At 46.5% G+C, this 15,684-nt stretch overlaps 1 protein-coding gene across 4 annotated transcripts in view; it reads right to left on the reverse strand.

Moving 5' to 3' along the window:
- RUBCN (rubicon autophagy regulator) overlaps window positions 1-15,684 on the reverse strand; it is a 438,544-nt gene that overhangs the window by 259,643 nt on the left and 163,217 nt on the right. For all 4 annotated transcript variants that reach the window (XM_069617528.1, XM_069617527.1, XM_069617526.1 and 1 more), the window contains exon 3: window positions 4,157-4,240. In XM_069617528.1, coding sequence (XP_069473629.1) covers window positions 4,157-4,240 — 84 coding nt within the window. The remainder of the gene's footprint in view (window positions 1-4,156; window positions 4,241-15,684) is intronic.

Consider the following 15,684-nt stretch of genomic DNA (forward strand, 5'->3'; position numbering starts at 1 on the left):
TCATCTGCCTTTTTCCCAAACAAAGAAGAGCCATCGTTCCTGTGGGACGAAAAGGTGTCTGACGGATTACAGCGCCTAGGGATTTTGCTGCTGCCTTTGATGTTTGCAGTTTTTCTAAACTGTCATCTGCCTTTTTCCCAAACAAAGAAGAGCCATCGAATGGCATGTTCAAGAGCCTGGCTTGCACATCTGGGGCAAAACCAGACTTTCTCAACCAAGCGAATCTCCTGGTTGTTGTACTTGCCGCCATTGCTCGGCTGATACTGTCAGCCGAATCAATGCCCGTCTGGAGGGATTCGCACATAGCGTCTTTACCGTCCTGTATGATATTTAGGAACGCCTCCCTTTCTTCTCCCTCTGGGATGCAGTCAGCCGCTGTAGAATCACACTCCCAAAGTGTATGGCTGAATCTAGCAAGGGTGCAAGTAGCATTAACAGATTTTAACGCCATGCTACATGCCGAAAAAAACTTTCTTTGCCATAGCATCATATTTCTTATCGTCCCTGTCCTGTGGGACGGTAGGGTAAGCAGTCTTGATGTCAGTAGAAGATGCTGCCTGTACCACCAGACTTTCTGGGGATGGGTGTTTTGACAAAAACTCCGGGTCTGCAGAAGATACCCTGTACTTAGTAGACAGTTTTTTATTTGGTTTCCCAGTTCGTCATGATTTTCCTCTGAAGAGCTTTATGAAAAGGCACTACAGGATCCTCCTGTGGACCTTTATCAAGAATATCTGTGAGGTCATCTTGTTGGAAAGCCTGTGAAGGTGTTGTCCACCCCATAAATTTTGTGATCCTGGCCATTAAGGCTCTATAGGGGGTTTCAGCATGCTCCCCCGTGTCTAACCCACTTGCCTCATGTAAGGAATCATGGAGATCCTTTAACCTGCGTTCTTCTGAGGATAACTCCTCTTGAACTGGGGTTGCAGGTCCCTGCAACTCAAATGTCTCTTCTTGGTCAGATAGTTCTCCCTCTTCCATAATTGAGGACATAGTTTTCAATTGTTCTGAACTCACAAAGGGTGTGAAACTCATCTCCAAGGCAGAGGGTGCCAAACTTCTTGTAATTGGCCTCGAAAACGTCGATGTCGTCGGCGCCGAAGGCTTCGAGCATGGCGTCGAAAACAAAGGCGGAGGCCTCGAGGTCCTCGATAGAATTGGGATTCTGCTCGAGGAAGTCGACAATCTCGACGCCATCGAGGACCTGGGGATAGCCACTGGGTGCGCCGCAACCGTGACTTTCCTTGGCGTCGACGCCGGTGTCGAAGATGGCCCGTGTGTCGAAGGTCCCTTCGACAACAGCGTCGAAGACACCGACCTTGGCGTTGACGGAACCTTCGTCGACGGCACCTTCGAAGAAGGTTTCGAGGTCATAGCTTTACTCGAGGGTTTGTGACGCGCTCGAGAAGCTTCCTTCGCCGGGTACTGCGACTTGCGGCGTTTTTGACCTTCGGGTCTTTCGACCAGAGCATCGCTCTCGGCAGTCTTCGCGGGGGTCGAGGCCGCTTTCTCGAAGACGCTCATCATATTTTTGCGGAATTCCTCCCATTCAGCCCGGGAACTATGTTTCGTGGGGCAAGGGATTCTCTTAGGAGAAACAGAGGAAGAGGAGGACGGAGAAGGGGATCTTCGACGTCTCCTCTTCGAGTGCTTCGATCTCGAGGAGTGATGGGACCCACTCCGAGACCTGGAGCGCGAATGGTGACGAGGAGACGAATGTCTCGACTTCGTCGAGGAAGAAGAAGCTTTTGAAGTCTTACCTTTTTCCAGCTTCCCCCTACGCTCCTTCAGGGCCTTAGCTGTCATGGACATACAGTCCTCGCACTCCGAACAATGGTGTTCAGCTCCCAAACACCACAGACAAACTCTGTGAGGGTCAGTCAGCGACATCTTTTTCCCACAGTCTCGGCATTTTTTGAAGCCGGACCGAGGGGTCGTCAGTTCCGACGAGGAAACCATCGAGTATGGATCGAATATCTTGAGGAAATAGGATAAATTCTCTACGAAACTGAGCAACGATATTCCGAGGCACTGAGTAAGCGCGGAAAAACGGAACTGACCAACGGACGCTGCGCGCGGCCTTTATAGGCAGGATGACGTCGGCATCGATACGGCGACTGTCGAGGGACATCGACTCGGCGGACGTCGACGCGCAGCGCCCTCTAGAGAAAAATTTTCCGAGGCCAGCAAAGCTGGAAAGAGATATCTAAGATAAGGAATACGTCGGAGGACACAATCCCTTCGAAAAAATATTACTAGCTTGAGTTGCGTTATTGGCTTTGGTATTGCCATAGTGGTACTAACTGGCCATTAATGGTAGCTGGTGCAAAATGCTGCGAGTACCTGGGCATCCAATAGCAGTGCCTGGAAAATACCTAATGCTTATACACAAACCATAACCATTGGCTTTGCCAATTCTTGTTTTTTGGGACTTCAGTGAAGGACACGCATAGGGCTTATAAATAGAGTGGCTGAAGGCAGACCTGGTAACACATTTGTATTACACCAGTAACGAGTTTACTGCTCCAATCACCATTCACTCTCAGAAAACTGCTTTGCAAATACTCACTGCAAGGGCAAAGTACGGCTTGATAAAGCTAACTCAAAGAGATCCCAGAAGGATGTGAATTGGGCGGGGAGAGTCAGGAACTGGGTGGGAATGACCATAGGAATTAGCATGGATATGGGCTGTCAAAGGGTGGGCTCATAGACAAACGGCACCTACAAGCTCTGTGTCCCTCCACATACGCCATTCCTCACTATCTGTACTCTAATGCAATAGTTTCAGCTTAAAGGTGGCGCAAGTAACACCTAATAGCCCAAACTAAAAATAGCTTAGTATGTCATCAACATTGAGGGAGCGAGATTATGTTGGCCCAAAAGTATGTTGACCTTTGATCGACAGCATACTTGCAGATCACTGCAGCAGGCACATTACCCTATACGCTATTTTGCTGGGACTGGAATTAATTTCCCGCCGGCTACACATGGATCTCTGCAGTAGACACATTCACCCCACATGTTATCCTAATGGGATTGGATCCTCTGACCTTCACGCCACACACAACAGCCCTGTAGCAAGTGAATTAATCCCTTAACCATGTTACTGGCATTGGATTCTGCAACCTACCAGTGATAGAATAGTTGGCGTTTTATAAAGCACATGCTCTCACATTTCTGCAGTTTCATAGTGCTGTAAACAGATATTATAGCTAAGTCGACCGTAGCGCTCGAATCGCACCTGTGAAGTGCAGGCTAGCCCACTGTCAGAGACCAGTACAGGGCCTCTTTCGCACACGTCACTGCCGCGGGCGCCCAGAGCCTATTTCCCTGGCATTGAACATATGACCTACTAGCTACACACAGACCGCTGCAACAGGGATGTTAACATGCTGAGCTATCTTATTGGGACTGGAACCTGATCTGCAGGGGGACATGCATCTCTGCAGCATGTGCTCAACTTACTCAGTTATTACAAATGTATCAGGCCCTTTCATGCAGCACACTTATCCTCCATCTTTTACTAGTACCAGCGTGGTCTTTTGGTCTGTGTGCCTGTGCTGGCGCCACACGAGTGGACACTGTACATTTATTTTTTATTTATTTGAATGTATATAGCGCACAACGGCTCTTGGGCATGGTGGCACTGTTACAGAAGATTCAAGCAAGGTTCACTTGGGTGTATACAGAACAGAGTAACGACATGGATGAGACATAGTACAGACATGTATATGCTAATGAATGGTACGTTCCAGGGGTTACATTGGAACTGCCTGAAGGAGGTGCCTAGTTGAACAGCTTGGTTTTCAGTGCCTTGCAGAAGGCAGTGAGGGAGGTTTCCATCCGGATGGAGCTTGGCAGGGCGTGCTGGAGGTCGCATAACTAGTTGAAATGTGTACATGCAGTAAACAATACGGATTTACAATTTGAGGCACACACACAGGTAAAGCCTTTCTCGCAGATTCACAATTTCTTTCGCCAACTGCTGAAGTCGGCATTAGAAGCCACATTTACAGGAAAATGCCCCTGTGCCCTTTCACACTCTCCTATATTAAAACTTCAGAACGGTGTTATACCCCCCTTCTGGTGGTACTCTGGTCCCGAGGGCCATTCATTCCGCACCCCGCCCACTCCGGTGTCTGCAGGGTGCCCTTACCTTTTCCACGTGATGCGATGCATGGGGGCTCACCCACCGGATATCCCTCACGAACTGCCAGTAGTCGCGCTCCGCGTTGTAGGCCTGTGGTAGGAGAGAAAGAGAAGTCTTAGCCGGCGCTAGGCACCGCTTTGGTGTTTACACTCCGCAGCCCTGGCAGAGGGGGAAGTGGCACGCTGCATGCTGGGCACCAGCTCCTGCTGGGCCAGAAAGACCAGACAATTCACAACAGACAGAGGGCGGGGACTGCACCGCGATGCTGCCGTGCACGACCACACCACAGTGCATGTAAACACAACAGTTCCAGGGAAGCAACGCGCCGCCCGTTTCCATGACCAGGCCGACAAGTGCGTGTGGCGTGCAGCGCCCGCCCCCAGCCGAATAATGTACCCATCCGCCCCCCCCCCCCCCAAACGCCTCCCCCCCCCCCCCACGCAGCAGCGCAGCTCATCAGAATGCAGCGCAGGACTCCCGCCAACACAGTAAAAGCTGGGACCGGGCCAGACACGGGATCTCAGGCGGGACAACAACCCCCCCCCCCTGTGTTCTTCCAGAGAAATGTGCAAGGACACTGCATACCCAGCACGCAGCCCCCTTCCACCCCACAACAGATCGCATGTGAACAGGTCAGTCTAGAGCCAGCCCTGGGAGTTACGGGCACCTGGGCGGCAAAAGACACGTGGGCCCCCCTAATTTTCCTAAATAGTGATATCACAGAATTAGTGTTTAGTAAGCAAAGGCATAATGGGAAGTTACATTATGTTGCCATGTGTAAGGTAGTAGACAAATTCACTGTAACGTCCAGTCAATATTAACATTTACCTATGTGGCAATATCATGAGAGGCATTTCTTTGGAGTAGCGGACAGCGGATTACCTGGTACAGACTTCTAATTTTGGCAGATAAGGCATAGTGTGATAACAGTTGCGGGAGCGCACACTTTGGTTAAGTGGAGAAGCCAGGATTTGAGAGCACCCTGCAATTCAGGAACTTGAACACATCTCTTCCCAGATGTAATCGATAGAAAAACTGTTTGCAAAAGTTATTTTGAAACTTTAATTTAAAAACACTATCTGTTGAAGGTCTGGCAGAAAAATGGTGATTGTGTTTTGCGACTTCAAAATGAGAAGGTAGCCTTATTAATCTACCCCCTGAGCATTGATTGGAGGGGGTGAGCAAGCCAAAACTGTTCTCCGGGTGTAGAATAGCATGGATCCTACAGCAGAAAGTTGCAAAGGCAACTGAGCAGGCTGGGAGACGGTTGCTGAGATGTTAAAGTTTACACCTTCCTGTAAATCCTAGGTCTTATTTCCTTTACCTGCAGCAACATGTGCTGCAAAAAGTAGTGTTTTGACATGGGGATGAGTATAGCTCCCGCGCTGCACTCAGTGTGGGAACTTTTGCCCCATAGAAAAAAACAAAAGCTGGCACCAAGAATAGTAAGTGAACATATCTTAAAGTGAAAGATACGCATTTAGTTCACTTGACCACTCCCCTTAGAAGAAAGTGCACCAGACATGAGCACTGGCCTTTCAAAAAAATAATCCACAACAGAAAAATACGCTGGCCACATATAAAAGGTGCTCACCTTTTAACCCCAGCAGTATATGTAGGCTATATTCCCTAGAAAACAAAAATATGAGCATGTGCTTTGATGATCATTTTATATGTCTTGTGGGTAAGTGTCTGCACTGGAAATATGACAACTTGGTTGAAATCCTGGTAGCCAAATGCTTGAGCAAGCTTGCCGACCTCAAAAACACCAAAGGGGGGTTGCATCCGCCCTCTGAAAAAAGTTATGCAGTCCACCCACATTTATCCTTTACTTGTGCCCTGAAAAGCAGCACATGGCCACAATCAGGGAAAAATAACTGCACCCGTCTCCAGAATTGCAACCTCTCGTGCCACATCCTGGGCAAATATTCAGGACTCGCTCGCTCTCTCGTCCTTCCCCCTCCTCAACCGTCGGGCTTTCAACAATACTCTGCTTTATAAAGATGACTTGAAAAGTACACAAACCATAGTAAGGTACCCACTCAAATATAAAAATTATTACAGAAATATGTTAAGCAAAAAGTGTACAATTGTGGCATTATTCTTGACTTTGAGACTACAAATACCAGAATGCAATTCAGCAAGATGCAAAAAAATTGGACTTTAGGTTTTGAAAATGTACTTTCAAGACATATAACATTTAATGTGTGAAAACGTTACCCGTTTGTGTTTGACAAATGCAGGGTTCATATATGATGTGATGAATGTATCCCATTCAACCAAAAATCAACTCTTCTTGGTGTGTTAAATATGAACATCTGAAAATAATGTAAATGTTAACTGTATCTGTACCGCGCACCGTCACCAATAGAGTTGGTCCCCAGGCGCTCTGGCGGATCTGCAAACGAAAAGGTGGGATGGGTTAGTAGGTGAAGCGGTAGTAGGATTGTGAGAGGAGTGGTGTTCTGTTGGCAGCTTCAATTCGGTATACACCGGGTGCTGAGCTTTGGTCTGAGTATCGGATCGATGTCAGTCCTCGTGTGCTGTTGATGCGGCTTATGTGTTGTTGAGGTGTTGTGAAGTGCGTGTGGGTTATTGTGCGAGAGATGGTTGTGTGACATTTTTGAGTGAGCTAAGTCTGCAGAAATGCTGAGTTTTTTTGTTAGTGGGTTATATGAAGTTTAACATGCTAACATTCAGAACCCTGTCCGAGTGTGGCTAATTAAAAAAAGTTTTGTTTGATATATTGTAATGGACCCGCAGGAGAACGTAGGTTTAGACAGCTAACTGGTGCTTCGTGTTTGCTTTCAGAAGGAAAATGCCTGTTTGCATTTCTTAACATAAACGTTATGAACCTCTCCTTTAAAACAATGGTCTCTTAAATGGGCCATTATCTGTAAATCACTCCCACTTTAATGCACTGCTTGAAGGAAGAAAGTGATAATAATAGGGTGTCAAAGAGGGTCCTTTCTATTATGAGGAATTCATGCTCGAGCACCACATTGATGACTGGCGGTGCGGCAAACTGAGTGCAGTTTACTTTTTGTTCAGAACGGATACATGCGCGCAGAAAGAAAATGGATCAAATTTACCAAATGTAAAAACAAACATGTACTTTAATATAAATACATGAGAAATTCATGAATCTCAATATAAATGCCCTTCTTACAATGAATCAGAACATAGTGGCTAGGGCTCTCTTGCAAAATGCACTTTGACTTCTAAACAGGCTATCAGATGACAGAAGGTAGGTAAATGAGTAATCTCAAATCTTTGCAGTCAGCATCTGCAGAAATAGCCTTCAGTTTATGGTCTGATAAGTCTCATATCTACTGATGTTTGAGAGAGTCACCAAAAGAGTTTGGGTTAAGGTTATTTAAGGTCCACCCCCACATTTGGCGAGCCAGGTAGGAGCCCAGGTGTTTGAGACATTGGGGGTCTTCTGTCCACACCGCTCAGCTGCGGCACCTCACATCGGGAACCAGTCTTCTGTGCACAGTGAAAAAGAGGTCTGTGGACACCATATAGGTTAAAGGACTGTTTGCTCCCTGGAGACGTGGGTCCAGGGCCAAGCAGTGCAGAACGGTTTGACAAAGCACCACATCGGAGCACCTCAGGTTCAAGCGAGTACAAAGGCTGTAAAGCAAGGGGAAAATAGGGTTAAAAAAGGGGTTGTTTCTTTGATTCAAGGGGTCTTGGTTTTTGTTTCTTTGTTAGGGGTAAGGGTAGATTTGGAGTGTTGCTCTGCAATTAGTGGAGGTTACAGGGTTTGGAAAAGTGTTTTTTTCTAGAGTTGTTGAACTGTTCTGTGTTGTAAGTCCTTTGTATACATCGTTACCTAGTTTGTTATTTTAGAGGTGTGAGGGGGGCTAGCTTACCCCGCACACCCAGTATCAAGCTTGTCCTGATACCATTTAGTTTGCTTGTCCGATTGGCTGGAGCCCTCACATGAAAGTAGGGTGGTATTTTAGGGTAAGTCCAACCGTAGATATCTTTCTGAAGAAGGCCTTATTTGCTGTGCGGGTGGAGCCCCTCACTGCGATTTTCTTGGTTAGTCGAAGTAGTGAAGGGAACTTCCTGTAGTCAGGAAAAGACGGTCTTGTAGTAGAAAAGGCTGTACCAGTAAAAGAAGAGAGCAGCAGTGCTGTAGTGGAAAGCATTGCGCCCCTCCTATGCTCGAATGGTGGGGATATCTCGGAAATATTGGCCGGCAAGTGTTTTTGATAAAATGCTGTCTTCTGTGTATGAGTGGCTAATAGAATTGAAGTAAATAGCGAAGTGTGGTAATTGTGGTATAGGTTAGTACGGTGAATGAGTAAGGGCGACTAAGGAACTGGGAAAGGTTAAACAAGGGAGCTCTTGGGTGAAAACATTATCGTGCCGCAGGTTTGGCTTAGTGTTAGATTTCTTGTGAAACTATTTTTTGATAAATTGTACTGCAGTATGGAGACTCTGTTGAATCATTTGTGCCATGTGTTGCCCGGCTACAAGGCGAACATTTTTAAATATCATAGGGAATGGTTGCGGGAGAGTAAGGGGAAAATGATACATTCTTGGCCCAATGAGGGATACTATGATTCAGGGATATTGGAGAACTAACTTAAAAGCACAAGGGCTCGAAGTTAGAAAAGCGGTTAAACATCTTGGAATTATGCAGGCTGTATGGAAAAAGAAGGAAGGGCCATAATGCTGAAATTATGGGGAGGGCTGAAAAATGGAGGGTGCAGGAATTTCTTCTGCACCACCCTCATATGGGTGCTCTCCTGTATCATCCACAGAGGGGTACACAGACCCAGAGTCTGTGCCACCATTTTCCCCAGCAGCGACTACAGTGGTTGCAATATGGACACAGGTAACGCCTCCATCAGTTAGGATTTTTAAGAACTGGGATTTTGAGGAGTGGAAGGGTAATTCCTTCAATGGTTAGGGCTGCAGAGCGGTTGAAGAGCGGGAAGGGGATAACTCCCCAACTGCTAGGTTAGCAGATAAATTAAGGATGGAGGAGCAAGAAAGAGCAGAGGAAGTATTGGCAATGAGAGAGAAAGAAGAGGTTGGGCTTCTTCCTACGAGGATAGATTGCGAAGAGGGGTAGATGCGCAAGAATGGGTAAAAGATGAAGGAATCGCTACAGTTAGCGGAGGAAGAGAATGCTGTTACAGCAGCAGAGAGATGTGAAGAGCGGGAGGAAGTGAGAAGACAGGTAAGGAACGTAGAAAGAAGGTGGAGAGATGGACAGGTTCTTGTTAGATTGGACAACTCATTTATCACAACGGTTGAGGTGGACATGGAGAACAGGGTCACGGCCATGAGTACAGAGGCTGAGCAGGGAGGACGGGAGATGGCACCCTATGGTAGTGCTGAATTTGCTTCTGTGCCCGTAGAAGTGTTAGGGGGATGTAGCAGCCAGAATAGACAAAGGAGAGGAATGGGATGTCGTAGGTGAGTAGGGCGTAGACCCCTACCTCCCGCTCCAGTTGCAGCAATAGAAAGCACACCATGACACTAAAGGGCATGCTAGGGTATTCGCATGGCTGTAGTAAGTGGTAGGGGAGAGATAGGGGAAGCCCCTGTAAAAACAGGTATAATCCAGTTTCCGTTGCTTCAGAAGGGTCTGGGAAGGGCGTATTATGTCCCGTGGTCACACATGAACAGGAGTAACTTAATGAAGACACTCCCTTTGATCACTGCAGGGGCAGGAAGTGGATTTATGCATTGGAGAAGCATACTGCCGGTGTCATGTTGGCCATAGGGGACGTGAATAGCTTATTCATGGTCCTAATGGGGGAGCGGTGAGACAAGCTTTAGAAAAGATTGGGGTTTACGGGAGTCCAGTTAAATACAAATACCCATGATGGGGCAGCTTTTAATAATCTTAGGGCGGGCCTTGTGGATTATGTACCCCAATACACCAGATAGCAATTTGATTTTAGCCAAGATGATGAAATTGGATGAGCCTGCAGCACACACCCAGTTAATTCAGGCGATGTGGAGGGCAGAAACGGGAGAAGCATGGGACAAGAATGTGGCAATTCTTTACCACATGCTGAAGAAGGGATTTCCTAAAGAAGTCCATCACAATTTAAATAAAGTAGTAGGGACGGAGGCCAAGAGGTGGACAGAAATGCAGGCACACATTGCGCATTTCTGCAAGAGAAGACAGGAAAAAGAGGGAGAATGTAGAGCAGGCACAAAAACAGAGGCTATGCTTGTTCAAAAGAAATTGGTAAAAATTTGCTTTGAAGGGGCAGTAACTACAAATTCTATGGTGGGACAGCAGGGCAACTGGGACAACAGGGACACAGTGAACCAGGTATGATGCAGGGTTGGGTGGATGGGTATGTTCCCGGTCTGAGGCCAATGAGAGGGTTTCTTAGGGGCAGAGGAAGATTTCCACGGGGAAGTATGTCATTTGGCAGGTTTGCAGGAATGGGTCCCTGGTTTAATGGGCCAACAGGAAATAATTCTGGAGGATTTTATGGGATTCAGTGTTGGTCGTGAGGTAAGTTGGGGCACGTGTTACAGGGTTGTCATGATTGAAAGGTCAAGGGAACTTCCCTCCATGCGATCCTCTACTGTTTTGCAGTCTTTCTTCTCTGGTTCAGCTGCCATCTCGAAACTGCTGTTTCCTCATGTTTTTTGCCTCGCTCAGAGTGTGCTTTCGTGCTCTGCTTTTTATCTGTGTGGAGAAGCTTAGTGGAAGTCAGGTGTGAGTGATGGTTAGTAATTGCCTGACATTGCCTGACCTCGCCTGACCATTGTATTGGGACACGTCAGCTATACTGCTCGGGTGTTAGTCTGTTTTCTACCAGAGCGGTAGACCGTATGAAAGTGTTTGTGCAGGTAAAGAGGGTGCAGGGTGGAGTGGGGGGTGTAGAGTTCCTACGTATCCGATCTGATAGGATGGGGTAAAGGTGTTACAGGAAAGAGGGATACCGCGTCTCACCATCCAGCATCCCACTCTCCGAGGACTCCTCACCCAGGTGATCCTCCCACACTGGTCCACCCCCAGGGTCTGGATCCAAAGGCGATGGCCGTGCCCTGGCCACCAGAGAGAAAGATCTGCGGGGACTAGTGAGCGAGATAGCTTCTGGTTTCTCACACATGCCAACATAAGCATCAGTGCAGACATGGGACAAGAATCCTTTACCCCACAAAACAGTTGCTCACTACACTTAAAGAACGTGTTTTTGGGGGAAATCCTTTTTCTCTCCTAGGTGCTAATATGTGCCAGGAGTAGGAGAGCCCACAGGGATCTCTTATATGTCCAGGTCTGTCCATTATAACCCATTCTGAAGAGGAACCCCGGATAGGTGTGCAGGTAGGTGACCGAATGTTTCCATTCATGGTTGACACAGGAGCTAACAAGTTTTGTATTAAAAAGGAAGGCGAGTTCCCCTTGTCAGGCAAAAAGATGGACACAAATTCTCTGGGGCTGTTCTGTCGTTTCCTTATACTGAAGATCTTCGTAATAAAGGTGAGTAATCAAAATGTATCAGCCTCTTTGTTGTATTGTATGGGTACCCCAGCAAATCTTTTGGTAAGGGACCAACTGTGCAAGTTGCAGATATGGATTGCTTTCACGGAGGAAGGTATTTCATGCTCAATCCCAGGGTTGTATCCGTTAAGGGAAGCAGCACATATTCCAGACCTATTGTAGCGACAGTGTGATAAGGGGGGGTGGAGGGGGTTTACGTGCATACAGCGTTGTTTCTTTAGGGGTTGATTGTTTTGCTGAGTTGGGTCCCGGGGATCAGAAATTAGACATTGCGGGTACTGAATGAGTTTTTATTTCAACCTGATGTCCCGAAGGAAGGAAATGCCAGAGAGCTACCACAGTTCAAAATACACCTCAGCCAGTCACAGTGAAACTAAGGCTATTGTTCACGATTGCACCACATGTGAGGAAGAAGAAGAGAGTAAATGTGAAAGATGATGCCCTGGAGGAGGGTGAGGTGATTTGTGTTGATGGGTCTTCGACCATCAACCGAGTGATGGGAGAGAGGCATATAGGCACAGCTGTCGTGGGTCTTGTGGATGGGGAGTACCAGGTCGGACTGAAGAAACTGTTGCCTTCTCATTACTCTGCACAAGCAGTGGAACTGGTGGCACTTAAAGAGGCTCTAAAAAATGTGTAAGGGAAAGGCAGTCACTGTTTAATCTGCATATGTCCCTTCCATTGTTCATTCTGGGTTATCAAGATGGCAGAGAAGAGGATTTTAGATGGTCTTGAGGGTCCCCTGTCCAGCATGCTGCACTGTTATCCCAGTTGATTGAAGCGTTAACTTTGCCAGCAGAGATAGGTCTAGTGAAGTGCGCTGCCCACACTAATTCAACAGCTTTTGGAAGTGATGCCGCAGACAGGCCGTGAAGGAAGCAGCATATTTTCCTTTCACAGATTCGCAGAAAAAGGAATCCATTTCTCAACAAGTACAGTTACAGCCCCGTACACCGCAGTCCTGGTGCTCCAAATAAGAAATACAAGGGAAAGCCCCTAGAGAAGAACAGCAGCTCTGGATAAAGAGAGGATGTGTTCTATCACCCACAGATTTACTTTGGAGACAGGAGGTGACGGGGAAGGTAGTAATGTCTGTAGAGCTGCGTCTTTTGGCCCTAGAGCACCTACATTACCCGTCACATACTTCTCGATGACACATCACAGTAGAGCTGCAGGAGGATTGGTTTATCCCTAACTTACAAGAACAGGTAAGTCGATTCATAGGGAATTGTGTTGTGTGCAAGGAGTTCAATCCTGGAAATACCATGAGGCCAGTGAGGGGGTATTGCCCAGGCCCTCCGGTCCATTCAAGGAGCTCCATATCGATTTTGTGGTCATGATATTGACTAAAGTAAGTTCAAATATTTAATTGTCATGTCTTGTCCATTCCCACAGTGGCTTGAGGATGGTCTTTGTGTATGAAAAGTGTTAAAATGATATCTTCACAGGTTGTGCCTTCTCACCAATAGACAACAGAAGAAACGTTGAGATTACCGACGATCAGCACATTATACAGGTTCTCACCAGGGACAGCGTCTGCATCCGCACCTTTGTGCGTTGCTGGAACAAGCAGCGTTTCCATGGCCCACACACAGTAGTCTACACGACTTCGATTGTTGTGAAGGTGGAGGGCAATAAGAGTTGGATCCACCTAAAAGACACGCTAACGGATACTGGCAACACTGCACCTGCATGCGAGCACGCATAGAAGTTAAGTATGTCCTAAAGGATTCACCATTCGTTTCAGTGCGAGGAGGGGTGCGGATGGCGATCTGAAGTTTAAATAATTTTTGTATAAGAAAAGGAATGTTTATGATTGAAAATTGTGTAAAAATTAATGTATTTTGGTCCTTGGGTCATCATGTCTGAAGATGACAAATGGAATCCAATTAGAATTGTCTAATCTTATGAAGTATGAGGAGAAAATGTTGGAAATGTTGATAATGATTCTATCGATAATGACGATGACAAGTTAAATCCCATAATGGATGCACATTGTTTCACAGCTGACAACATATGGTACGGCCATATGAGGAAGGAGAAAGAGAGATCCGTAGGATATTTCTACGTCTGCTCTCTCATTCCTCATGCTTCTGGCATTCATAAGGTGTTTATTCCAAATGAAATGGAGGTAGCAGATGCATTATGTCTAGTGCACTTAGCCCTGTGCAGGGTTCGAGGGTAGTTTAAAGGGCAGGCAATTACAGTTATACCAAGGGATGAGGACTGTTCAATATCTGAGCGGGCAGAGCACAAACATATTAGGTGTACTGAAAGAGTTAAAATGATTTTGAAAGGAGCTATATTTTCAAAAAAGATGGGCATAAGGTGTGAAGAGTTGCAGAGCTGGAAGAAAGAAGGGATTCTCAGAAGAAAGGGTGGCACAAAATAAGCATGTGGGACAGTATGGAAAAATAATTTGCAGTATCTGACGTGGCTCAAAGAACCAGAAAAACCTGTTCAGATACAGACAGGTAACCCATTTTTCTCTCCGTTTTAAGAGCAATGGCACGGTGCCCCTTGGCACAAATGGGAACTACAATAACACCTACGCATTGCAGATTTGGCTTGAGGTACGGCTGCCCTTCGACGACTTCTGGATCTGTGGACAGCATGCATACAGGCAGTTGCCTCCAGCCTGGTGAGGTGTGTACACAGTCTCTCTACCCTTCATATGCTCGTCCTTGTAATCCCCGAAGAGCATTTGATTCTGGCTCTTCCAATGCCTGAAATTGCATCTGCGCCCCCTTTGCCCCTTGTGTCCCCCATCACCACATGAGGACAAATCGGAGACCATTCTTGATGGAGGAAATCCCAGACAATTATTACAAAGGAAAAGGTCCAACTACCTCTCAGCAGCATCCTCGCAGGCCTTATACATTCCTGATCGATATCCGCTGTTTAGCCACACAGAAACCTTTTTCCCCTCCCCCTGGCATATGGCATTCAAGAAGTAGCAAATACCAAATGTCTCCAGGTAACCAGGTATGCTCTTTGTCAAGACTTTGAGTGATTGTTTAGTGCCAATGAGGAAGAATTGCGGGCCCTGAGGCTCATAATTATGAAAAACCGGTACTTACCTTACCTATTGACAGCAATGGAGGGCAGGGTAGGCCGGAAAATAGGAAGTACCTGCTGTACATTGGTGCCTCCAAATGACACAGAGAATAGCACGCTCACCAGAACAATCACTGCTCTGCATGAACTGAAAGTAGTCCTGGAAACCGAGGCTGGGAACACCAACAACTCATGGATAGACTATTTGTTTGCATGGACATCTCCCTGGTTGAGCATTGGTGTGAAGATTTTTATGCCCATTTTGGTCTTTTTTCTCCTTTGCTCCTGCCAAATCGATTTGCGATGTTGCTCCGCCCAGGTACCACAAGATGCGGCCATGTGATCATATCACCGCCCAAGACTATGGCCACCACTACTTCATCCCATTGGAGTATTCAAACTGAAGCTATTTTGTTTCCCCCACCAAAGTGGCATGCTTGTGTGGGGTGGTGGGTAGATTACGGAAATGGTGGGGGGATGGGTCAGGTCGATTCATTGCAGGAGTATGCCCATAATGAGACCATGGTGAGAGATGAATGTAGAGATGTTCCCCCAAAAGGATGATTATGATTTGTTAAACTATTAAATAAAGGGGAATGTCAGGGTGGTCAAGGAGGGTTCCTTCCATTATGAGGAATTCATGTTGAGAGAGTTATATTGATGACTGGGGGTGCGGCAAACTGAGCGTCGTTTACTTTTTGTTCAAAAGGATACAATATTAGCTTGCAGGCATGCAGAACGATAACTTATCAAATCTAGCAAATATAAAAACATACATGTACCTGAATATAAATACATGAGAAATATGTGAATCTCAATATAAATGCCCTTTTTACAATGAATCAGAACATAGTGGTTAGGGCTCTCCTAAAAAATGCACTTTGACTTCTGAACAGGTTTTCAGATGACAGAAGGCAGGTAAATTAGTAATCTCAATCTTTACGGTCAGCATCATCAGAAATAATGTAAACATTCTTGTGGT

This window comes from Ambystoma mexicanum, chromosome 10 (genome assembly GCF_040938575.1).
Source record: "Ambystoma mexicanum isolate Mex_15411 chromosome 10, UKY_AmexF1_1, whole genome shotgun sequence".
NCBI classification, from domain to species: domain Eukaryota; kingdom Metazoa; phylum Chordata; class Amphibia; order Caudata; family Ambystomatidae; genus Ambystoma; species Ambystoma mexicanum.